Source organism: Myxine glutinosa, chromosome 7 (genome assembly GCF_964187855.1).
Source record: "Myxine glutinosa chromosome 7, kmMyxGlut1.1, whole genome shotgun sequence".
NCBI lineage: Eukaryota > Metazoa > Chordata > Myxini > Myxiniformes > Myxinidae > Myxine > Myxine glutinosa.
In genome coordinates, this window is record NC_136267.1 from 121,671,485 (window position 1) to 121,695,723 (window position 24,239).

The 24,239-nt window shown below is 45.8% G+C and overlaps 1 protein-coding gene across 6 annotated transcripts in view; it reads left to right on the top strand.

Annotated features, from left to right (window-relative positions):
• CEP290 (centrosomal protein 290) overlaps nucleotides 1-24,239 on the top strand; it is a 164,983-nt gene that overhangs the window by 27,136 nt on the left and 113,608 nt on the right. For all 6 annotated transcript variants that reach the window (XR_013624171.1, XM_078782227.1, XM_078782229.1 and 3 more), the window contains exons 2-10: nucleotides 8,487-8,603; nucleotides 8,903-8,980; nucleotides 9,184-9,253; nucleotides 9,453-9,496; nucleotides 10,297-10,446; nucleotides 15,055-15,108; nucleotides 18,432-18,584; nucleotides 18,705-18,887; nucleotides 19,267-19,356. Coding sequence is in view for 5 of the 6 variants with exons in the window: in XM_078782227.1 (XP_078638353.1) it covers nucleotides 8,502-8,603; nucleotides 8,903-8,980; nucleotides 9,184-9,253; nucleotides 9,453-9,496; nucleotides 10,297-10,446; nucleotides 15,055-15,108; nucleotides 18,432-18,584; nucleotides 18,705-18,887; nucleotides 19,267-19,356 (924 nt within the window). In the remaining variant the exon portion in view is untranslated. The remainder of the gene's footprint in view (nucleotides 1-8,486; nucleotides 8,604-8,902; nucleotides 8,981-9,183; nucleotides 9,254-9,452; nucleotides 9,497-10,296; nucleotides 10,447-15,054; nucleotides 15,109-18,431; nucleotides 18,585-18,704; nucleotides 18,888-19,266; nucleotides 19,357-24,239) is intronic.

The following is a 24,239-nucleotide window of genomic DNA, read 5'->3' on the forward strand; positions in this document are numbered from 1 at the left end:
GTGCTTTTTCTGGTCTTCATCAATGATCTCTCTGACTCTCTCGAAAATCCTCTCTACCTCTTTGCTGATGACTCCACTCTCTGCCGCTCCATTCCTCTTCCCTCAGATCGGCAGTCTGCTGCCTCCTCACTCTCTGAAGACCTGGACAAAATCACAGACTGGTCAAACAAGTGGAACATGTCTTTCAATCCTGACAAATCTCACACTCTTACTATGTCTCTCCGAAAAGATCGACTGGACAACCCTCCCATCTACTTTCTCAACAATCCTCTCCAAGAAGTTCTGTCGCTCAAGATTTTGGGTCTCACTATCTGCCATGATCTTTCTTGGGAAAACCACATTTCCAAGCTGGCCTCCAAAGCCAGTCGCCGACTGGGCATCCTCCGTCGTGCGAAGTCCTTCCTCGGCACACCTGAGCTCCTCACCACATACAAGGCTTTCATCCGCAGCTCAATGGAATACTGTTCTCCCCTATGGGCCGGTGCTCCTGCCTCACACCTAGCTCGGCTTCACGCTGTTGAAACCAAAGCTTTCAGAATTATTGGAATCTCCCGCGATGAAGCTATCTCTGAGGGCCTTTCACTCACTCACCGCAGGCAGGTAGGTGGTCTTTCTGTCTTCTACCGACTCCTCTCCGGCCTTGCACCCCCAAAAGTTAGTGTTTTAAAAGAAATCGGGCACCGGACGAAGAAGAGGAGGAAGAAGAGGAATGAGAGGCGGAGCAAGTGAGGTCGGAGAAGGAGCTGAGCTGTTTGGAGGTCTGGAGCAAACGCTGGTGAACGGGGGTCAGTAGCGAACTTTGGGGTTTCCTGGGAAAGGGATTCCTGCGACAGAGTTGTTATCGCTGTGACAGATAAACTTGCATGACATGTTTTGCGGTTGATTCCGAAGAGAATCATTGGAGTGCCATTACGTCTCGAGAACGGACCGTTGGCCATTTTCCCTCGCGCCTGATTTCACATCGCTCCAGGTTTTCCCCCTCGCTTCAACCATTTCAACACATCCAGCCGTTAACCTGGTGTGTGTGTGTGTGTAACGTGGATTTTGAGTGTGAATTTGCGGTTCGCCGATTGGGAGCCGTTGAACGTCCATACCCAAAGGTGTGATTTCCCAGCCGCCTCTTGAGGACACTTTTGCCTATCTTTGGCAGTGTGACTGTCAACCGAGTGGGATTCTGGTCTCGATACAACATCGTTCTGACGATCACTAGAGTGTGGATCGACTTTGGTTTGAAGCTGGGACAGAGACATTGGGAATGTTATTTTCGCTCACTTGGAGCACAGTGCGTTATATTGTACGAAACTGATGGTACCATCAAAGGAATGATATATTGGTCGTACAATTGATTAATATTGTTATTGTACTGTTATTCTTGTGTGACTTTAATACAATACTTGTTTGTTGGTAACAATTGGTGTGGTTTCACCATTGATCTTTGACACACAGAATAACATATCTTTCTGCCGTGACTCCTCTCGGAGCCCAGAGGTACAACGTGACCGGGGTTTGGGGAGGAGCACGTAACAAACTTCAGAGGCAACAAGTTGCATCACAAAGTGTGCCGTCCCGAGGATGGGCGTAAAGCTCTGTGTCCCGTCGGCTCGCCTTAGTTGTTGGACGTAAAATATCTTACGGTATCATTCGCGAAGTGTAGGTGAGTTATCGCCCCCACCCTTAAACAATTGCACATTGAATGTCAAGCCTGGCTGGCAAGTTCTTGAAAGATTTGTGTCAAGCTTCCCCATAACGTTGATCGGGGCCATTAAAGGAGTAGCTTTAGATGATATTCTGTTTAACATAGCAACACAAATTCCCTGTTCTTTGAGGACCAGTTCACTGGTAATTCAACCGAGTCGTTAAAGGCGGCAAAAAGGGTTGGCGTCAGGAAGGGCATCCGGCCGTAAAACATTGCTTCAAAAAGGGGACCGAAAAACAACAACAACCACGGTTCCCGAAAAAGGCCAACCCCCGCTTGCGGGGAAAAATGGCCTCTAAAGGTGGTTTTTATAGCAACACAAATGTGTCATCAATTGATAACAAGAATTAGAAGATGGCATCCTCGACCTGAACCCAGAAGAAACAGAAGAACACCAAATATTTAATGGAGACACTAACCTTAAAGCTGAGTGGAGTAAATGTCCCCAAATTGCAGAGAACAGAAAAGGATGGAGCATATCGAGGGAGGCCTTTCTCCTGCAGTGGACTACAATAGGCTAATCCAAGGCAAATAAACTTAAAAAAATTTTTTTTTAGGTGTTTTGCACAGATGTTTTTATCGTAAGAGCTAATTTTCCTACTTAGCAGTTAAAACTTGAGCTGCTGTTGATAATCGAACATTGCAGATTAAGCATATTGGCTTATGTATTGTTGTGGATATGAGGACTGCATATATTTTTTTTTATTGTGTGCTGTATGATTATTATTATTGTTGTTGTGCTGTGCCTCCTGCCTCCGGAGCTGTGTAAGATCAAAAGGGCGTCCCATAGTCCACAAGCATACACGTCAGCCAATCATAGGATATTCATGTTCGATAGTTATATCTTATTCTGTGTTTTAAGATAAGGCTGTGTCTCCCATTAATTGAAATACTCCATTGCACCAGTGAAAGAGAATAGATCCCCTTCCATTCCCATCCCCAAAAATCCCCATTTCCTTCACATCCCCCCTTTCGTGATTGCCGACCCTCGATTGCCATATTACATCCCCTCTCGTCATTGCTGAGCCTCGATTCCCAATCACCTCCCCTCCAATAACCGCCATTGACCACGAGGCTCGAGTCAGGGAAGAAAGGCGTGTCTCCACCTCGTCAGAGGAGGGGAGGGGCGCGCCCGCCCGTCGTCGTCCGGGGCGGAGCCCGAGGGTCGCGCGACCAACCAGGGCCGCGGTGAGTGACCCGGTAGGTGTGCCCTCGGAGTCGGCGGCTTGATTTCGCTGGAGGTGATAAAAGCGACTGTAAGGGACTGCTTTATGAGAGAGGCCTTGGAGATGAGCATGAGATGAGAAGAGAAGAGAAGAAGAAAGAGAGTTGCAAGGAGTTGGTCACAGTCGGTTGCCAGAGAGAGAAGTCGGTGGTGAGGAGTGAGAGAAGCAAGAAAGAGTTGAGGGTTGAGGGACCAGACCAGTGAGACAAGTCCTGGGAACGCAGCGGACGGAGGCCGCCGCAGCCGCGACACCCGACCGCCAAAGGGGGCCTGAACGGCGGTTCGGAGCAGGGCCGAAACGGAACGGCGGCTGCTGAACGCGCCGGTTGTGCTGCAAGACCCCCCCTTGGACCTTTTCCTCTCCCGCCAGCCATCCACCTTCTGCCATCCCTGGCATTCCCCGTGTGAGTCGTCTTTGTTTGTTCTGTCCTGGGTAATAAGTTAAGTCTGTAGATAAGCTAAATTTGCACTGTGTCACATGCGTCTTGTACTTGTAAATAAACTGAATTGCTTTTTGTTGCTTGTGTGTAAATAGTAGGAATAAATTTAGTAGTATTTCCAACCTGTTTGTCTTCATTTTCCTCTTTGCATTGCGTCGTTTTCGTCTTTTCCCTCATTGAGCAGCTGGGGTGCGATACGGCCAAAGTCTGGGTGAATCGGGTGAGTTTTGTTAGGTCGCGGTTCTAAACCACCGCTCGGTCTATAACATCTAACCGCGATCTATAACAATTGGTTGTCAGGAGTTGGATTCGAACCTGGGACTAAATTTATTTAGCCCAAATTTTGGACACCAATTGTGTTAGTACTATAACAATTGGTGTCGGGGAGTGAGATCGACCCGGAGCGCGCTTCACGCGCTCAAAATTATAAAATACCGAAATTTGTTTTTTTTTTTAAAGCAAAACTCGAATTTTGAAATCGCGCCATGGCTGTCCAAGGCGACGGGATGCCGGTGGGAGAGATAGAGGGGTTAGAAGTAACCCAGGACTTCGGGGAAGAAAGGGAGGAGGAAAATGGCAATGTGGTTGCGGGAATTTCAGGTGCACAAAATGGCGCTCTAGCGCACGTGATTACAGCGGCGCCACATTTAGCCACGCCCATGGTCGCGGTAGGCGAACCGGAGATGCCAATGGATTTGAACCTTTTTTTTATACAAATGAAGGCCCTTATGGCCCAGAATAGTGAGCAATTGGGGGTAATGGGGAACCTGATGGATGCTCAGAGTGAGCAATTGGGGGTAATGGGGAACCAATTGGGGGTAATGGGGAACCGGATGGATGCTCAGGGTGAGCGATTGGAGGGCAAGATGGGGGTAATGAGGGACGAAGCGAGGGGTACTGGTGAGAAGGTAGACAAAAATTTTGAGGGGTTAGACAATGGGATAAAAGAGGTGAGACATGGGTTAGAGGGGGTAGAAAATAGAATGGCTGCCCAGGAGAATCAGATAGAGGGAGTGAAAAATGGGTTAATGGGGTTAGAAAATAGGATGGAGGACAAATTGCGGGAAATAGGGGAACAATCCGCCCGGGAAATCGAACAGATGGGGAACCAGATGGAGGAAATACGACGAGGGGTGAGTGAGGAGGTCTCGGGGCTACGCGAGGAGGTAAAGCGAGGCGAAAAGCGTATAGAGAAAGAAGTGAGGAATAATACGGCTAAGTTACAAGGGGGAATAGAAGATCTGACGGAGGAGGTGGAGCAGCTGACAGAGGGACAAACTAAGTTAGTGGAGCAGGTTCAAAAGAACACTGCGGTACTAGGAGGGTTAAAGGCGACACAAAAAGAAATTAAAAACGAATTAATAGCGACGCAGAGGCAATGTCAGATGGTACGGGAGGAACTGACAATGAGGGTGGAGGAGGTGACAGAGATAATGGAGACAAAGGACCGGCAGGTGAGGATGCACATAGAGACGGTCACGGTAGCCTTAGAGGACGAACTTGAGGGGACGCACCGAGAAATAAAAGAGGTTAAACAAAAATTAGAGGAAGTGGGAGAAGAGGTGAGTGAAATTAAGAAGGGACGGACAGAAACTAAGAGGGAGATAAAGGAGGAAGTCATGGAATATGTACAAGGTCTGTGTTCAAATCATGATGTGATGCTCACTAACCAAATAAAAAGTTTGCAGGTGGCAAAGGAGGTGCGGAGACAAGGTACGGAGGTGAGTGGCAATGTATATGATGTGAGGAAAGCTTCAGTCGGCTTGGGGATTGGTTTGGATCCGGGTGTTCGTGAAAGGCCGTTGGTGAGGTGTGTGAGAGCACAGGTGTGCAAGTACAGGTGTGTGGAGAGAGTTGGAGTAAGTGGTACGGAGTGGTGTGCATGGTGCGAAGGTGTGAATGGGGGAAGAGTGGACCCCCATCACGGATACCCGGGGCGGGTAGTGTAAGTGTTAGGTAGAGGGTACAGGTAAATTGTGGTTGGATATTGGCATCTGTGGTGCGGGTGAAAGAATGGTCTGTGGATGGGTGCATTAGTGTTGTGGAAATGGCTGGGCGTGTAGCCTGTTAGTGTGTGTAGTTGTTTGAGCACTCCACCACTGTGAGGATGTCGGCCAGGTGAGGCCGCAGGTGGGCTCTGGGAGCCGGTAGTAGTTGTTGTGGATGGGGCCCGAGGATCCGGAGGACGGACCCGGGTAGCCCAGTGCCAGAGGGCACCATGGGGTGACAGAGCCAGGAGAGGGGCTGCCCCCAGTTAGATAGGTTAGGGTGAGGAGCTAGGTAAGCTCGGGTGGCAACTACAGTGGTGGAGGTGTGCAGGTGGGTAGACATGTTGGGAGAGCTACACGTCGCGGCCCAGAAATTGTGCGAGGGCACCGGGAGATGAATCGGGGGAGTGAGACCCCAAATTGAGAAGCACCACAGTTTGGTCAATGGGGATTGGTTGTTAGAACCCATAGAGTAAGAGGGCCAATGGTTTGGCCGAAGAAAGACCCCGGGTAGTGTAAAGTGTGTTAAAGTCATTTAGAGGATAGTTAGGATGAAGGATCTCCTCGCACCATCTGCACCCACTCACCGGAGGTGACAGGAACTCCACACCATGCCATGTTTTATTATTTTTTATTGGGCAAATGTTTGGAATGTGAGACGCATCATGACGTGGGTGTGACATTGTGCTTTGATGTTCCATCTCTGCCTCCTTATGAGGATTGATGATGAATTGATGATGGCAAATTTTGAAGTAGAGGGATTGTGGAGACGAATTTGATATAGGGGAAATATGGGGAAGACGTGACAGTAGTGACGAATTGGTAATGTGTAGGTTTTGTACATATGGGGTAAGGGCAAGGGTGGGCTAGGTAACAGGGGGGGTGACGTACGGTAGGGACGAGCTTTCTCACTTCGCCCTCCGTACGCATTTCGCCTTGCATTGCCTTTTTGATGTGTACCCTTGAGACCTTACCCCTCGCTCATCTGTCTTGTCCCCCCTTTTTTTTGTCTCCCACATGAGGACCTGAGCGCCGTTGGGCGCCGAGGGGAGCGTGCGTGGGTCGGCCATTGTGCGCCCGAAATTCCCAGAACCAGCTGTCTGCATCGATGCACCACATTATGGACCACATGTCAGTGGCCGAGCACCACTTATGGACCCCATGGGTTGGGGCATGGCCCCTCTGCTGGAACCGGCCATGAGGGCCCGAAATCTTGCTGGCGGACCTTGGCCACAGGGCACCAATGCCCCACAGGTGAACCATACACATAGTCGGCCTGGTGGGCCATAAATAAATAAAAAGGACACATTGGGTGCAAGTTTTATTGAAAATAGGCCGCCAGTAAGCAAAGCAAAGAAAATGACAACAACTGGAAGAAATAATGATAACCAGCAGAGGGAGCCGAAGAGCAAGAGACACCTGCAGGGTTGGGTTTGTTGGTTTTATTTTATTCATTGAACAATGGGGACTGCACCGATTGGTGCTTGGGTGTGTATTGGTGCGTTTTTGGGTGCTTTAATGGTGCATTGATGCAGAGCAGACTGTCCTCCCCCCAGAAAGAACAATTACAGGTCCTGGGTTAGTTTTGTAAATAAAAGCAGAGTCATTGTAAATAATGCTCCCCACCGTCAGTGTATAGTTTGAAGACCATTCCGCAATTCGGTTAACTGTGGGCGAAAGTCTGTTAGGCAGGGTGCAATGGAGCAGCGGGACACATTTATTTATGTTTAAACTGTCGCACTCAGGGTCAGGTTAAAAATAGAGGGAACTACACCTACGTGTCACGCTAAAGCTAAAAGTTGTAGGCCCGGGACGTGCCTAAGAGGAGGAGAGTGCAGTGTTGTGGATATGAGGACTGCATATATTTTTTTTTATTGTGTGCTGTATGATTATTATTATTGTTGTTGTGCTGTGCCTCCTGCCTCCGGAGCTGTGTAAGATCAAAAGGGCGTCCCATAGTCCACAAGCATACACGTCAGCCAATCATAGGATATTCATGTTCGATAGTTATATCTTATTCTGTGTTTTAAGATAAGGCTGTGTCTCCCATTAATTGAAATACTCCATTGCACCAGTGAAAGAGAATAGATCCCCTTCCATTCCCATCCCCAAAAATCCCCATTTCCTTCACATCCCCCCTTTCGTGATTGCCGACCCTCGATTGCCATATTACATCCCCTCTCGTCATTGCTGAGCCTCGATTCCCAATCACCTCCCCTCCAATAACCGCCATTGACCACGAGGCTCGAGTCAGGGAAGAAAGGCGTGTCTCCACCTCGTCAGAGGAGGGGAGGGGCGCGCCCGCCCGTCGTCGTCCGGGGCGGAGCCCGAGGGTCGCGCGACCAACCAGGGCCGCGGTGAGTGACCCGGTAGGTGTGCCCTCGGAGTCGGCGGCTTGATTTCGCTGGAGGTGATAAAAGCGACTGTAAGGGACTGCTTTATGAGAGAGGCCTTGGAGATGAGCATGAGATGAGAAGAGAAGAGAAGAAGAAAGAGAGTTGCAAGGAGTTGGTCACAGTCGGTTGCCAGAGAGAGAAGTCGGTGGTGAGGAGTGAGAGAAGCAAGAAAGAGTTGAGGGTTGAGGGACCAGACCAGTGAGACAAGTCCTGGGAACGCAGCGGACGGAGGCCGCCGCAGCCGCGACACCCGACCGCCAAAGGGGGCCTGAACGGCGGTTCGGAGCAGGGCCGAAACGGAACGGCGGCTGCTGAACGCGCCGGTTGTGCTGCAAGACCCCCCCTTGGACCTTTTCCTCTCCCGCCAGCCATCCACCTTCTGCCATCCCTGGCATTCCCCGTGTGAGTCGTCTTTGTTTGTTCTGTCCTGGGTAATAAGTTAAGTCTGTAGATAAGCTAAATTTGCACTGTGTCACATGCGTCTTGTACTTGTAAATAAACTGAATTGCTTTTTGTTGCTTGTGTGTAAATAGTAGGAATAAATTTAGTAGTATTTCCAACCTGTTTGTCTTCATTTTCCTCTTTGCATTGCGTCGTTTTCGTCTTTTCCCTCATTGAGCAGCTGGGGTGCGATACGGCCAAAGTCTGGGTGAATCGGGTGAGTTTTGTTAGGTCGCGGTTCTAAACCACCGCTCGGTCTATAACATCTAACCGCGATCTATAACAGTATGTTTGTTTCAGGTGAATCCACAGGCCATGTCTCCTAAGTTGGACTGGGAATTCCTTATGCGCCTTGATCCAGCAACGCTGGAACAGCATGAGAATGACATGCTCCAGCTTCTGGACGTGATTCCCCAGGTGCCCCATTTACCTGATAGCTCGATATCTGAATTTCCGCTATGACGACTGTTCGCATTTGCTTGATAAATCTAGTCCAAGTGACCACATGATGACCAAGGATGCCTATGTATCCGCCCAAGCCAGGTTATGCATCCTCTTGTTTTAAACGTTGTGCATGGATTTTATTTTATATATTGGTTCAAATGAAGTCGAGAATAAATAATTATTTGACTATCAATCAGTATAATTCCATACTTTTTCTTGGAATCTCTCTAAAAAGTCTTCTGTGAGGTTTAACCGCGTGCATGTGTGTGCAGATTACAAAGCAGGAACTGCAAGGTGAACATTCTAAGAACATTTTGCAACTCTTCTTTGTTACGCAGTTTCTGCTGCAGGTATTATTATTTTTTAAACATCTCGATATATATTGTTGAGATGCAACTAATTGTCAAGTGCTGTGCATCGCCGAATGCAGGATAACAGACTGTCACATACGAGGGATGATGTACTGTCTTTTGAGGCGTGTCTGGCTACCCATGTTTTTGATGCAGTTAAAACATCGACACCGCATGCTATTGTAAATGCTTGATGTCTGCAGCTGAAGGTACAAGAGTCGGCGATGGCACTTGAAGAGTTGGAGAAAGCTGGAGAAGAGCAAGCCCATACTGGTAACTTTGGCTGGAAACCATAGTCTAGCTCACACATTCTATCTGCATGCTTATGCGGTGTTTCATGTGTACTCGTACAAAGGAACTGAAGGTGTGATTGGAGGAATATGATTGGATGATTTCAGATGATGACATTTAGTTTTCTGAATACTGTGTATATACCTTCTTAAAGCCATGATTGTGGACCTGTATTGGACAGAGGAGAAGTTAAAGGCAAATATTGAGAGGTTGAAGAAGGAATTGGTGAGTTTCTGTATTTATTTTTCTCATTCATTTGTTTCTCTTGCCAGTTTGTTTAACTCCAACATCCATTTTGCTGACGAAACATGAACCTTCTCTTAGATAAGTAACGACTTCATTTTGGTAACGCAACTTGAAAACCGTGAATCTATTTCATCCTTGCTCGACATTTCTCAAGTTCAAAATCCCTTTGCTCAGAAAAGTCCTTGCCTTTCTTTGTAGGAAGGCCTGAACATGTAATAAGCCAATTTTGCCTATTTCACATTCCCAGTTTAACACTGAGCTCTTAATGCTCGGATCCCAGATTCAAGTCCCATACACTTTTCATTTTACATTGTCTCCTAATGTTAAGGTACACTGTTCCCTGACATTTTCATGCATATGATTTGTGTCCAAGTTATATCGTGAGCTTTGCAAACAAATTTCCCTGTGGACAAATTATCAGGTTGATTCACTTGGGAAAAAAACACAAAGCAAATGACAGGTTTATTCCGAGCAGACATCAGTTAGTCCTCCATTCGTCTTGGTTCAATGTTTTTCTGTAATTGGAAGGGTAACAGGAATAGACTGATTCACCTTGCTGGAAGCAGGAAGGAATGTTTGTATGCTGCTTGTGTGAGACACCCCATGCTGATGATGTAACAGCGGAATGATAATGACCTGAAAGGGAAGAAGGTGGTATTGCTATGATTAATCAAGCATAAAGTATGTGCGCACGAGTAATTTGCATTTGTCTGAGGAATTAATTTTTGAGTTGTGGAGTTGTACTCACCGGAGTAAAACTTTGAACTTAATTCAATTAGGAGCACAGTCACGTCGCCAGCATTGGTGGGAGGCACGTAAATATGATGCGAGAGGAAATGTGTGAAATGGAACAGCGGTTGGAGAGAAGAGAATCTGAATTGCATGAGTTGGAGCAACAGCTGGAGCACCAGAAGGAGTTTGTGGAACAGGTAACTATTGCTAACGCTTCTCTACTGTCATATGATCATTCCGTCTGATCAAACTGGTAGCAGAGGCTCGCCAAACCAAGGTTTGCCTGCTTGACATTTCAATCTGATACCTCTCCTCATTCACCAGGATCTCAAATCCCATGAACAATGTTGATTTATTTATTGTCTTCTAATATCCTAGTAATTAATGTAAAAGTACACTGATATATCTTAATGCCTTTGTCATACATGTAAAACTCCTGGAACAGCGAATAATTGTGACATCTCTCTAAGTAAAAGGAACTTTTATTGTGTCAAACTTAAAAATGATAATTAAATTAATTTTAATAAAATTAATAATAAATTAAAATTCATCATTTCAAAATTGATTAAAATTGATAATTTTATTTTGTAAAAGGAACTTGTATTTTATTTACTGAGTCAAAGGAACTTTTGTTCCTTGCTGCCCCACTATCATTTCATACCCTCCTTCACCTTTTTCTTCAATGCGCCTCAATCTTTTAAAGAATAACGAGATTAAATTAAAAAAAGAACCTGCCTGTCTGTTCATAGTATACTATAATACTCAATTTGGTAGAGAGTTGGTGTTCTCGTAAAAATAAACAGTAGAATGATTTGTTTGTACCTGCACATCACATTACTTTACATTTTTTATACAAGTAACATTAAGACTTGTTTACACCCATTATAACAAACGTTGCTTACATGTCTAGTCATGAATTTGAAGTGCAGTCGGATCCTGCTATTCGCGGGGGATACGTTCCTGGAAAATCGACGAATAGTGAAACCTGCAAATAGCAGGGCATTGTTTCAATGGAAAAAGGGGGGATAGGTTCCCGAGTCGCGAAAATCCGCGATTAGAGAGGACCAAACCACGAACAGTGAGGCAAAATCCGCGAATGGTGATGCAAATCCTGAGATTGTCTAAAATAATCTGCGAAGGTCGATGAAAGTCCCGTGAATGTCGACAAAAACTGGCGAAGGTTGATGAAAATTCCGTGAAGGTCGATGAAAATTCCGCGAGGTCGATGAAAATTCCGCGAAGGTCGATGAAAATTCCGCGAAGGTCGATGAAAATTCCGTGAAGGTCGATGAAAATTCCGTGAAGGTCGATGAAAATTCCATGAAGGTCGATGAAAATTCCGCGAAGGTCGATGAAAATTCCGCGAAGGTCGATGAAAATTCCGCGAAGGTCGATGAAAATTCCGCGAAGGTCGATGAAAATCACGAAGGTCGATGAAAATCACGAAGGTCGATGAAAATCACGAAGGTCGATGAAAATCACGAAGGTCGATGAAAATCACGAAGGTCGATGAAAATCACGAAGGTCGATGAAAATCACGAAGGTCGATGAAAATCCGCGAAGGTCGATGAAAATCCCGTGAATGCATGCTGCGGCATTGTTTCAATGGGGGAAAAGGGGGATGCGTTATAGGTTCCTGGCGTTTCCTGATTCATAGAAAAATTTTTTTTTAAGTTTAAAATGTTTTCGACCTCAAATGCACATGATTACAGTTTCACAAAAAATGCTTACAAATAAAAAAAAATACGACAACACCAGGTACCATTTCCAATTTATTGAAGGAATGCACTTGCAGTTTATTTAAAGTGCTTAACCATACCGTACCGTGAAAGTAAAAAATAACAAACACAACACCATCATGTACCATTTAAAATTTTTATTTTACAAACACACGCAACTTTCAAATGATGATGATGATGGTGATGAATTAAAATCCCATGAATTCCTCAAACTCTGAGGATGACCTAAATGATAGTCCTGCAATGTTGTGCACTGAGGGAGAGGCAGGAGAGGCAGCAGTTGAGGGTGTTGGTGAGGATGCTGGTGAGGACACAGAGCGTGGCAGGAGAGGAGGGTGCTGGTGGTGTGGAGGTGGATGGAGCAGGGTGAAAGAAATGGGTAATGGAGAGCTGCCTGGCAGATTGCCGCTTGTTTCGATGCAGCTCTTCGTAGGGGAGAAGCAAGTCATCCAAGCCTCTCTTGAACTTGAGGTACCTCTCCATGACTGGGTCAGCATCTTCCAACTTGTATACAAACTCCCGCATGCCATGCAGCAACTCGGCACCTCTTCCTCATCACTGCCCGCCTTCTCCTCCTCGGAAACAGTTATAATGGCTTCCAACTCCTCCTCGGTGAGGTTGTTGCCATGTGAGGCAATGAGATTCTCCAATTCCTCAGGCCAGATGCCATAAAATACTTCCCCTCCCAACTGCCGTGCCAACCTGACAATCACATGCCTCTCCTCAGTGTTATCAGGAAAGCCAGTAAAATTTCTGAATGCTTGTGGCCACAGGTTGTGCCAGCACGCATTGATGGTGGAGGCTCACCTCATCCAGCGACTCCTTGATGGCACCGATGCAGTGGGCAATGTTGAAATCCTTCCAGCACTGCAAGACGGTGATCCCTGGGTCGGACTCCATTGCATCCAAAATGCGGCGAAAGGTGCGACAGGTGTAATACGTTTTAAACGTTGAAATCACACCTTGGTCGAGTGGCTGGATGAGGGAGGTGGTGTTGGGTGGCAGGAAGATCACCTCGACGATCGGGTGAGCCACGTCCAGGTTCGTGGGTGGCCAGGAGCGTTGTCCAGGAGCAAGAGAACCTTGAACGCAAAGTTTTTTCCCACCATGTACCTCTCCACCTGAGGGACGAAACAATTATGGAACCAGTCAAGGAAAGTTGCTGCCGTCACCCAGGCTTTCCTGTTAGCCCTCCAAAACACGGGCAGAGTTTGCTTGTTCTTGCCCTTGAGAGCAGGCGGGTTCAGGGAACGGTACAACATTATGGGTTTCAGCATGAGGTCCCCTTTTGCGTTTGCACAGAGGAGAAGAGATACCCGGTCCTTTGCAGCCGTGAATCCCAATGCTGTCTCCTCGCGCTTCAAGATGAAAGTTCTAGTGGACATCCTTTTCCAGACGAGGCCAGTCTCGTCTGCTTTGAACACCTACTCTGGGAGGTATCCCTTCTCTTCGAGCAGCCTCACGAGTTGAGCAGGGAATGCTTTTGCCGTCTCGTGGTCACGCTCCCCTGAGAGCTTCACATTTTTGAGACAGTAGCGCTCCTTGAAACGATGGAACAATCCCCTGCTTTGCAGTGAATGAAGTTGCGCTGCTTGTACCATCATCGCTCGGCGTATCACTCGTGCTTGCACCACCCGCACCAGACAGATGATCATAAATTTGTTTGGCCTTTTCGTGAGTGAGAGGTCCGCTCAAAGGCATACTTTTCTGCACGTTGTCCTCGATCCATATGCTGAGAGCCTTCTCCAACCTTTCTATGTGGACATCCCGGACATGGGTGACCACCTTCGTACTCGATACAGCGCTCGCTGAAATTGTCACGAATCGCCTTCTCGTTCTTCTGTATGTAGCGAATGGTGGATTTGTTGACACCATAATGCATGCCCACAGAGGCCTCTCCTCATAACTCTCTCCTCTTGAAGGCCGGTTGAGCAGCTCCACTTTCTTGCTAAGGCTCATGACTTACTTCTGCCTCTTGGTAGTCTACGCATCTCCAGCACTGGTCTTGCGCTTGGGAGCCATTATTGAATGATGAGCAGAGCAAGTCAAAAACACAGGTCAAAGCAACGAGACGAGAACAATGATCGAGATAGAGGACAGTCTGTATATGAAGGATTGCGAGCATTGTGGGTATTGGGCCTATCTGCTAATTTCACTCATAGATTTAATGAAGCATTTGCATTTTATAATTTGCGGGGTTGACATGTTTTCATAGCTGATGGAACATCTACCGAAGCGTTTTCATTGTGTAACATCTCTGATGATGCTTTACCGTAAAATGCAAACTGTAATCGATTTAATGATGCATTTGCATTCTATAATTTGCGGAGTTGAATTGTTTACACATCTGGTGGGATATCCCGTGAAGCTCTCGATTATATAATCCAGCTAAAATTTGCGGCCGTAAAAGCCATGAAAACGCATATCACAAGCAGGTCATACTCGCGGCTCGTAGAAGATATTTCTTTGCTTACGTCCACCTGCTTTTTTCATGGCTGGGAAAAGATTGGTTTTCTATATGTGTCAAGCTAGTGGCTCGTGAAATTTTTTTTGCGCCTTTGAAAAACCGCGAATTCGCGGAACATGGCCGCGAATAGAGAAACATGTCGCATTTTATCAACCGCCAATACGCAATTCCACAAATATGCGAACTCCACGAATAGCAGAACCATGAATAGTGGGGCCCAACCGTAAATCTGTTTAAACCTCCCATGGTAACTAGATGACAGGTGTTCTGAGAACGGTAAAGTTTTTATTATTGGCTTACCTATGATTTAAACTCTCTTTGAGCTGGAATTATCTACAGATCTTGCCTTGTGATGCTTAGTCCAGTCTTCCATATACTCTTGGTGAAGCAAAGATTCTCCTGTGTATAACATCTTTAAAAGTATAGATGTAAAACGAGGGGAAGAAGCACGTTGATGACAAATGCTTGTCTTGATGAGATGGGGTTGGATTGCTAGCCTTCTATTTGTTACAGTAATGGCAACAAACGAAATGAGATGTGTGGTGATTGTTATTATCCCCATATGCCGTCTCTATCATGGTTCTAATGTCATGTTGCAGCTGACTCATCGTGCAGAGGAGGCAGAAAATAGCAACAGCAAGCTTCGCAAAGAGGTGAGCACTAGACATAGATATTTTGTACTGGCTGACTCCTGGCCTGTTTGTTTGTGTTCTGTATTTTGTGGATGAAGTGATTATCGTAATGATACAACAGCATATATAATTAATGGTGTGTCCTTTTTTTTGTTTTGTTTGTTGTTTGTGGCTTGTGGGTCTGTTTGTTTGACATATGCATTCATAAACTGGTGGGAGGAATGAGTTGAAAACTAGTGGTTGTACTCGAGGGGTGTGGGAGAAGGTGGGTGCCTGGGCCAAAAAAAAATCACAGCACTCAGGTTTCAGAATGAGTTGCGGTGGATGCAAGTTATCGATGTAAATGTGTATTGCATAGCATCTCAAAATGCAAAGCCCGTCCGTGTCCTATTTGTACTCATTTGACAGCTAAAACAGCTAAAAAGGGAAAAAATTACTATTTAGTGTTTTCCATATTCTTGTAATAAAGGTTTGTTGAAATGTGATGATAAAGGCTCATGGTAAAAAGGTTATGGCTGAGACAGACAAACAAACAAGAAACATGTCGTGCAGAGCACAATACTTGTGAAATCTTTGAAACAAATTTGACCTTAAAATAATTGGTGGTTGAATTCAAAGACCAAATATGCAAATCCTCTTCAAATTTCAAGTCAATAGGATAAAAATTGATGATTTTAGAAGTTTCATCGCAGTTGTTGACCTTTGGCTTATATTGACTTTTTGACCTATGTTGACCTCAAAAATAATGGGTAGTTGACTTCAAATAATGGGTAGTTGACCTCAAATAATGGGTAGTTGAATTAAATGACAAATGTGCAAATTCTCTTCAAATTTCAAGTCAATTGGATGAAAATTGACAATTTTAGAAATTGGGCCTATGTTGACCTTTTGGTCTAAGGTTACCTCAAATATAATTGGTGGTTGAGATATATGACCTGAGTTGGAAATCCTCTTCAAATTTCAAGTCAAGCGGATGAAAATTGAGGATTTTAGAAATTTGTCAAAGTTGTTGACCTTTGGCTTATGTTGACCTTTTGACCTCAGAATCAATAGGCTTCTTCCTTATGACCAACTCTACCATCTGGTGAAATTTCTTGAAGATCCGTTTATAATTGTGACCTGTAGGCGATTGATGTGCAAACAGCCAAACAGACAGAATAACACTCGCGATCAACCAATATACATAGTTGAAAAGTCTTCGATTTTTGCAAGTTCCAAACAAGCGGTCATAAACCGTTACTTTCCCTTGGAACAAAATTCTGAGAACAACGCAACTTCACAACTTAGCCCATGAATCACCATCCTTTATCGAAATGGGGGTGGATAGTTTGAGTCCTGGGAGGACTCCGTTCCACCTTCCAAAATGCTAATTATGGAGATAACAACCAACAAGATTGAAAATGATTCCATGATTCATGAACATGATTGAAAATCCTCATTTCCCACTGCACGGGTGGACGGGCCAATAAAATACCCTAATTCTAAAAATACCCTAATAATAGCCTGGTGTTGGCTTGGTGGTTAGGGTGCCGGCTTGGGATCCGAGGATCCTGAGTTCGAATCCCGGTCGATCGCTGAATTAACACCAGGGGGGTTGACTCAGCCTGTCATCCTTCCGAGGTCGGCAAATTGAGTACCAGCTTGCTGGGATGAATGATCCCGGTGTGGACCCAGATTTACAATAGGTACACCTATCCCTGCGCATCGTAAGAGGCGACGAAGGGTTGGCATCAGGAAGGGCATCCGGCCATAAAAACTGCCTCAAACAGGGAACCATGATTGTCATGGGGCCCGCAAGGCTAACCCCCGCTCTAGCGGGGAAAAATGGCCTTAAACGATCATTCATTCATTCATTCATTCAATTCTCTACATGAAAACCATATTCATTATTGGAGTAGGGGAATTGTCAAAATTAATATATCTGTTTGTGTGTTTGTTTGACTTCTCTGAGCCTCTGGATGAAATGAGGTGGACACTGGTGATTGTACTCGGTGTTTGCACTAGAATTGTTTGGGGGTAAAAACATTTAATCTCCCAGATGTGGGAGCAATGACTAGAGATGAACTGCCAGACGGAATGAGTTGAAAACTGGTGCTTGTACTTGTGGCATATGGCACAGTACAATATGACATATTGTATATATGGCACAGGAAGTTTTTAGGGGTTAAAAAAATAATCGCAGGAATTCAGGGTTGGAGGAGCAACCTGAATTTCTCTTCGTAAATGTGTATCGCATAGCACCGGTAACATAAAAGTGGAGGAATTAACATAAGGATGGCCTCATTGCTTGTAAAAATGGTAATACAACAAGATCTAATTTTATACCGGTGTTTTTTTTTTCGATCTACCTTAATTTGTTGATGTGACTCGGGTTTTTACGAAGCTTTTGCAAACTGAAATGCTCCACTCATGGTGGACCATTGTGATGTTACATGACATAATAGTGTTTCTTCTTATGAAAAGGCTTGTCTGCCAAGAAGGCATCCACATTTGTTGGGTAGGAAATAAAGTTTGACAAAGGTTGCTCTCTGGCCTTCTATTCCCTCTCTTCAATAATACTGAAGTAATGTGATCATATTGCAGAATTTTCATTGATTATAGTGGAGAAATGACATTGGAGATGGAGGAAAAGTTGATTGATAATAGATAAAATTATAGATAAAATTATAGATAAAAGAGGATAATAAGCTTGTTACATACACGTCAGGTGGGTCGACAACAACCGTTGACTACCTGATGGTGCGTAGGCGAGATAGGGGGCACCTCCGGGACACAAAGGTGATCCCGGGGGAGGAGGCTGTTTCACAGCACCACTTGGTTGTCTGCGACATAAGGGTGAAAGGTGCGAGGAGAGCTCGGCGGGTGAAGTACCAACCGAGAATGAAGGTGTGGAGGTTGAAAGAGGTGACAGTGAGGGAGGCATTAAAAGAGAGGCTGAGTATGGTAGAGGATGATGTGGTTAGGCTTGAAAGTGGTTGGATGTCAATGATAGATAGTCTGTTGAGAGCCGTTGGAGAGGTATGTGGATGGACTAAAGGACCACCGAGGCACTCGGAAACATAGTGGTGGGATGATGAAGTTGGAAAGGGAATTGACGAGAAGAGGAAGAAGTTCAAGGAGTGGCAGAAGGAGAAGGGTACGGGGGCAGAAAATGCATAGCATGAAAGTTATAAGGCAGCCAAGAAGGTGATGACTGAACCATTCTCATGTCTGAGTTTGTTAACCTCTCATGGGGTGATGTAGGTTGTGTACAAAAAGGAGATCATATAGCGCTAGTCCTGCTGTGGTACCCCACCCCGTCATCCCGATTGTTAAACCTTTTTTTTGAATGTTTGCACTTTCAGAATGAAAACCTTCGACAGGACATTCTCGGCTACCAGCAGCAGATGGATAGCCAGCATGAGCGGCAGAAATGGCGCCACAATGATGACTCCGTGTACAAGTCGCAGGTTTCTCGTCTCAACCGAGACGTGATGCAATACCTGGATGAGATGCAGGCAAGTGTGGTTTTAATTGCCTCGATCATACTTTCACCGTGTGATTGTAAGGTATAGCGCAACTTTAATTTTTGAATATGTATAGTAGTGCAATCACCGAGTCGTCGTTTCCTCTCGTAGGTCTTGACAGAGACAAATGAGCGACTCGAGAAACAGGGAACGGAGCTTCGCCAAAAGCTGGAGCAAGCAACGCATGAAATGGAACGTGCCAGTGATGAGTATGCCAAGATGAAGGCTGTGGTGGAGCAGAGTGATCTGATCGCAGATGAGCTGCGCAAGGACAAGGAAGAGCTGCAGCTACAGGTTTCTAACCGAGTACTTCCTTTGTATTTTAATCACATTCCATGAAATATTCTGCATTTTAATTGAAATTGCTTTTGCATGCAAGGGTTCATTTTTGGTTTTTATTAAATCTGTAATTCGCTCCTTCATATTAATTCGGAAGAACATTTCGATAATCCTGTGGACCAACAGATTTGCTGTCAACCCACTTTGAACTCTACAGAGTTCAACATTAGTTTGGAGCCCATAGGAATCCTAAATAGCATTTACTTTGTACTGATTTGAGCTGAACTTCCCAAACCCAAACCCTCACCTTTCCTGGCCTGCCTGCTTTGATTCAACCTTACCTGATGTCTTTCTTTGCTTGACTTGTTGAGACCTACCGGGTGTGCTCTTCTAGGTTCAGCAGATCAATGCCTTGGTACATGCACGTGATGAAAATAATGACCCTGTTATGAAAATGGTAAACAGCAAAGTGGAGGAATGGAAGGTATGAAGAGTGATTTTTATTTTTTATTTTTGTATATTGTTGGTCCATTGTATCATTTTTTCCTGGTTGTTATCTTTTTATTTAGGATTACCCTGCACAGGTGAAGTGAAAAGTGGGGTTGAGCAATTGCTTGACTTTGTCTGTCTACAAACATCAATTTGTGATCTTGGAACTACTTTATTTCAATTCAATTGAATGTTATATTTTGAACACGAATCGGAACATGAATCGGAAAACGAATGAGTAGTTTAGCAGTACTTTGGCTCTGATTATGTCCTGTTCACACATGCGCAGAGAGGAGTGAGATAATCTTTTTGTCTGGCAGTGAAACAAAATTGCAAATCATTCCAAACAGGAAACTTACTATTTTTAGGGACTCCATAAAGGAAACAAACAACAGGCACAAATAACTAATGTAACGTGTTAAATAAGGTGGTGTAAAATGCAACGCATCAACGGTGGTAAACCGTCCCCCCCCCCCCCCCACCCCCTTACCCTACAACCTTTAACATCTTTATTTTATTTCAATTGAATTGTATATAGTTCTTGAACACTATAGAACACAAATCGCTTGTCACTTTTAACTCTTAGATGTAGGCATCAAAAATCCTACATAAACGCAGCCATTGGGCCTCGGAGGCCCAACGGATGTATTTGTGTAATGTTTTATATATTTTTTATAGATTTTTTTTTTCTTTCATATCCTTTTTCAATCCAAGTCGATGCTCATGGATGTGTATTTGCTCAGAAAATATGAATCATTAATCCTATTAGTTGGAAGAATCCCATATAAGTAATGAATTTTTTTGGGGGGGGGGGGTTTCAACTTTTTTCCCTCTAAAAAGTTGAGGCTCATGGAGGAGTATTTGCTCAAAAAATATGATTCACTAATCCTTTTATTTAGACTGTATATGTCCACAACTGTCAAAAATCCTACACCTATGCAGCCATTGGGCCTCGGAAGCCCCACAAATGTATTCGTGTAAAGTTTTTTTTAATTTTCATATTTTTGTCACTGAATTATTTGTAACTGTTATGCCCCCCCCCCCCCCTTTCCTCTGGTCTCGGTGGATCTCTGAACCCCGAGAGGGTCCCTGGCAGAAAGATGTGTTATCCCTGGTTGAAACCCAGCAGATAACATCCCTCAATGGAACCAGCAAATGAAACGGCCGAACCAATGATGCAACCACACCAAGTTATAAGCAAACCATCCTATGTTATAGATCACACACAAAGAGCCATACAGCAATGGGGCAGTCACCCATACTTTCAAATCTTACGATAATATCCTTGTCAAGCCCCTTAACCCCACTCATGGCACCTCCCCCAATGTCTCTGCTCTCCTCCAAGGCGAAGTCCCAATGTCTCTGTGCGCTCCCGCGATCGGGGAGTCAAGGCCCGATGGTCAATTGAGGCGTGGACGAGCAAGACGACCCCGAGGTCACGTGCTCAGCCCCCAGCAGCACAGCGGTGGCGAGGAACCTCCCAAAGGTGCACTCCCTCCCACGATCGGGGAGTCAAGGCCCGGTGGTCAATTGAGGCGTAGACGAGCGAGATGACCCCGAGGTCACGTGCTCAGCCCCCAGCAACACAGCGGTGGCGAGGAACTTCACAACGATGCGCTCCGACGTACACGTTGCGGTTCAACCCGTGAGCCTCCGTATAATTCTCACGTGTCCCTTTCTGGCACAGCCGTTCCTGGCAATCCACCAGGGAATAATGTCCAGCCGACACGACGAAAGCCGGTTCACGGCCGGGTGCTCGCGTGGCCAAGATGACGGACGGCTTTCGCTCCAACCCGGATTCTCAAGGCCTGGATCCTCCGGAACCTCAAGGAGAATACCCGACGACACCGGCTCCACGCACTCCGGCGATATTTCTTATCGACCGAACTTCCTTTCAAGGATGCAAAGTTCCCTCGCCCAGTATGTCGAACGCTCGACCCGGAGCTTCAACCACCACCTCTCTTTTTTCCTTCGCTCCACCTCTTCCGGTCTCGATCCGGATTTCCGGCCACATTTTACCAGGAGCGCTTTTAAATCTTTTACTCACAACAACCCTTTCCCTTAATTCACAATAAGCATACTATCTAGAGTACTTCGAACCAGCAACACTACCCATAACAACAATCATTAAGGCCGGGTCCGTAACACTTCCCCCCTTCAGGAAAGAAAGTTTGATCATAGTGAAAACTTTCTTTGCAGGCCAACCTGTAAACAAACCACCTATTGCCTCCTGATAGCACGTTTTCCCGGGAGGCCGAGCTGAGTATTCTCTACATGGACGCCTTTAGGAACGTGAAGTTCACGGTTAATCCGTGTCGAAAAGTTCACTACCTGGACGCCTTTAGGAACTTGGCGTTCACGGTTAATCCGTGTAGGAATTTTGGCTCGGCTGCTCCGCAGCATTCAGTGCTTCAACTCTTTCTAACTTCCCTAAGATTCACGGTTGGACCACCTGTCACTGTAGTCACGTGAATAACGGTCTCCTTCTCGGCCGCTACCCTGATAGTCGTCCTTTCGGGAGCTGCCGTAACTCTGGGAGCCTCCATAGCAATATCGGCTGCGGCCACCACCAACACTACCGCCAAGTTGTCCTCTTCTGTAGCCCCCTCGACGCCGACGAAATGCCTTCCCTACTGTTATGGTCCGACCCTCCAACTCCTGGTTATTCAGATCCTTTTCTGCATTCCTGGCGTCCTTTGAGTTTTCAAATGTGACAAAGCCAAACCCTCTTGACTTTTGGCTCTCCCTGTCTTTTATCAGCAGCACTTCCAAAAGCGGTCCATATTTGTTGAAGGTAGACTTCAGAACCTCTTCCTTTGTTTTGAAGTTCAGTCCACCTCCAAAAAGCTTGCCAACTTTGCCTCCATCCCTGACTGGTGTGGTGTTATTTCCCATATCGGACTTTTTCACAACCATCAGGTTACTAGAAACTTGACCCCCGGCCAAATCATTCCCAACCACAACTGATACTCCCTCTACAGGAAGAGTGGCTTGCAACCCCACGGTGACCGGTCCTGACACCAAATCAGACTCTAGATTGATGACATGAAGGGGAGCGCTAACCCAGCCACCGATCCCTTGGAACCGAACACTATCACCAGTTGCTGTACTCTCCGACAATGGCAAAATGCCTTCAAGCATTAAGGATTGATGTGCTCCTGTGTCCCTCAATACCCTAACAGGTCTTGGGTTAGTTGAGTCTCCCTCCAGTGAGACAAACCCCTCATAAATAAATGGTTGGTAACTCTTCTGCGGGCGATTTCTCACGTTTTCCATCGCATTCGGAGTTGTACTAGTCGGACTCCGCTCCTGATTTTCCTTTCCCAAAGCATGACAGTGGGACATCAAGTGTCCTGGTTTATGGCAAAAAGCGCAAGTAGGCCCGGAGGAGAATCTCGTGGTCTGCCTCGAGGCCCACCGAGGATACGTCTGCCTTGAAACCGTTGACTTCTGACCTCTAGAAGTCGTGATATCAGAGTGGTCCTCCTCTCGAGGCCGCCCCAATGAATTTTCGTTCTCCGCCCCTGCCGTACCATAGCTCCCCTGGCTAAGTCTAGGCGAGAAGTTAGGGTTGCGGAACCCCATCCTGTGGGTTAAGGCATAGTCATCTGCCATGGTCGGTGCCTCATACAACTTTGGTACTTTCCTTTCCTCCAGGTGTATTTTAATGTCCTCGTGGACACACTGTTGGAATTCCTCCACCAGGATCAATTGTCGCAATAGTTCGAAGTCTTTCTCAACTCCTTTCGAAACGCACCACCTATCAAACATGGTTTCTTTCAATCTGGCAAACTCCACGTGGGTCTCACTCTCCCTCCTCCAGCCATTCTGGAATTTCTGCCGGTAAGCTTCCGGTACCAATTCATAGGCTTTGAGAATGTGTTTCTTCAATACCTCATAATCTGCACACTGGTCAATCGGTAAAGCCAAATAAATCTCTTGAGCTTTACCCACCAGAACACTTTGCACTAGTATGGACCAGTACTCCTCAGGCCAGTTTAACTGTCGAGCCACTTTCTCAAAGTGTGGAAAGAACTTGGCTACCTCCTTCTCATTGAAGGGTGGGACCAGCCTCACATGTCTGCCAAAATCCCAGGTGTTCTGACTAGGTGTCGAACCAGTCAGCAGGGATGGTACCTCTCCCCGTTCTCTCATTAACTCCAGCTCCTTGACTTTAATTTCCTGCTGACGCGCCAATTCACGGTCCTTTAACTCCCTTTCGGCTCTTCTCTCCTCTGCTTCGAGGTCTCTTTCCACTCTCCTTTCTTCTTTCCACTCTCCTTTCCTCTCTTTCCACTCTCCTTTCCTCTCTTTCCACTCTCCTTTCCTCTGTTTTTTTTGTCTTCTAACCTTTCCTGGAGTTCTCTTTGCACTCTCCTTTCCTCTGTTTTTTTTTGTCTTCTAACCTTTCCTGGAGTTCTCTTTCCAGTGCTTTTTCTCTTTCCTGGCTCCGTAATTGCATCTCCAGTTTCCGGAGCTCCACATTTTCTTGTTCTTCTGGTAACCAATCCCAGGCTACCTCTTCCCATGCTTTTAATCCCACCATAGATTGTATCACCACTGTCTGCAACTCTGCCTTCTTCATATTAGTTCGGACCTCCAAGCTAAAATGTTTGGCCAATTTCCAGAGGTCCGATTTTACTAACGCTCTGAACTGTGCTTCACTCGGGGTCACCGTAACCTTCTCTGCGTCAAACGCCATAGTGACTACTGGTAACACCTGTTAACCTTCACACAAGAAATTTCTAACAAACAAAAACAAAAGTATTATTTTATTTTTTTTGTTGTTGTTGTTTATCAAAAGTATTATCAACCAGGGATAACACATCTTTCTGCCGGGGACCCTCTCGGGGTTCGGACGTCCACCGAGACCAGAGG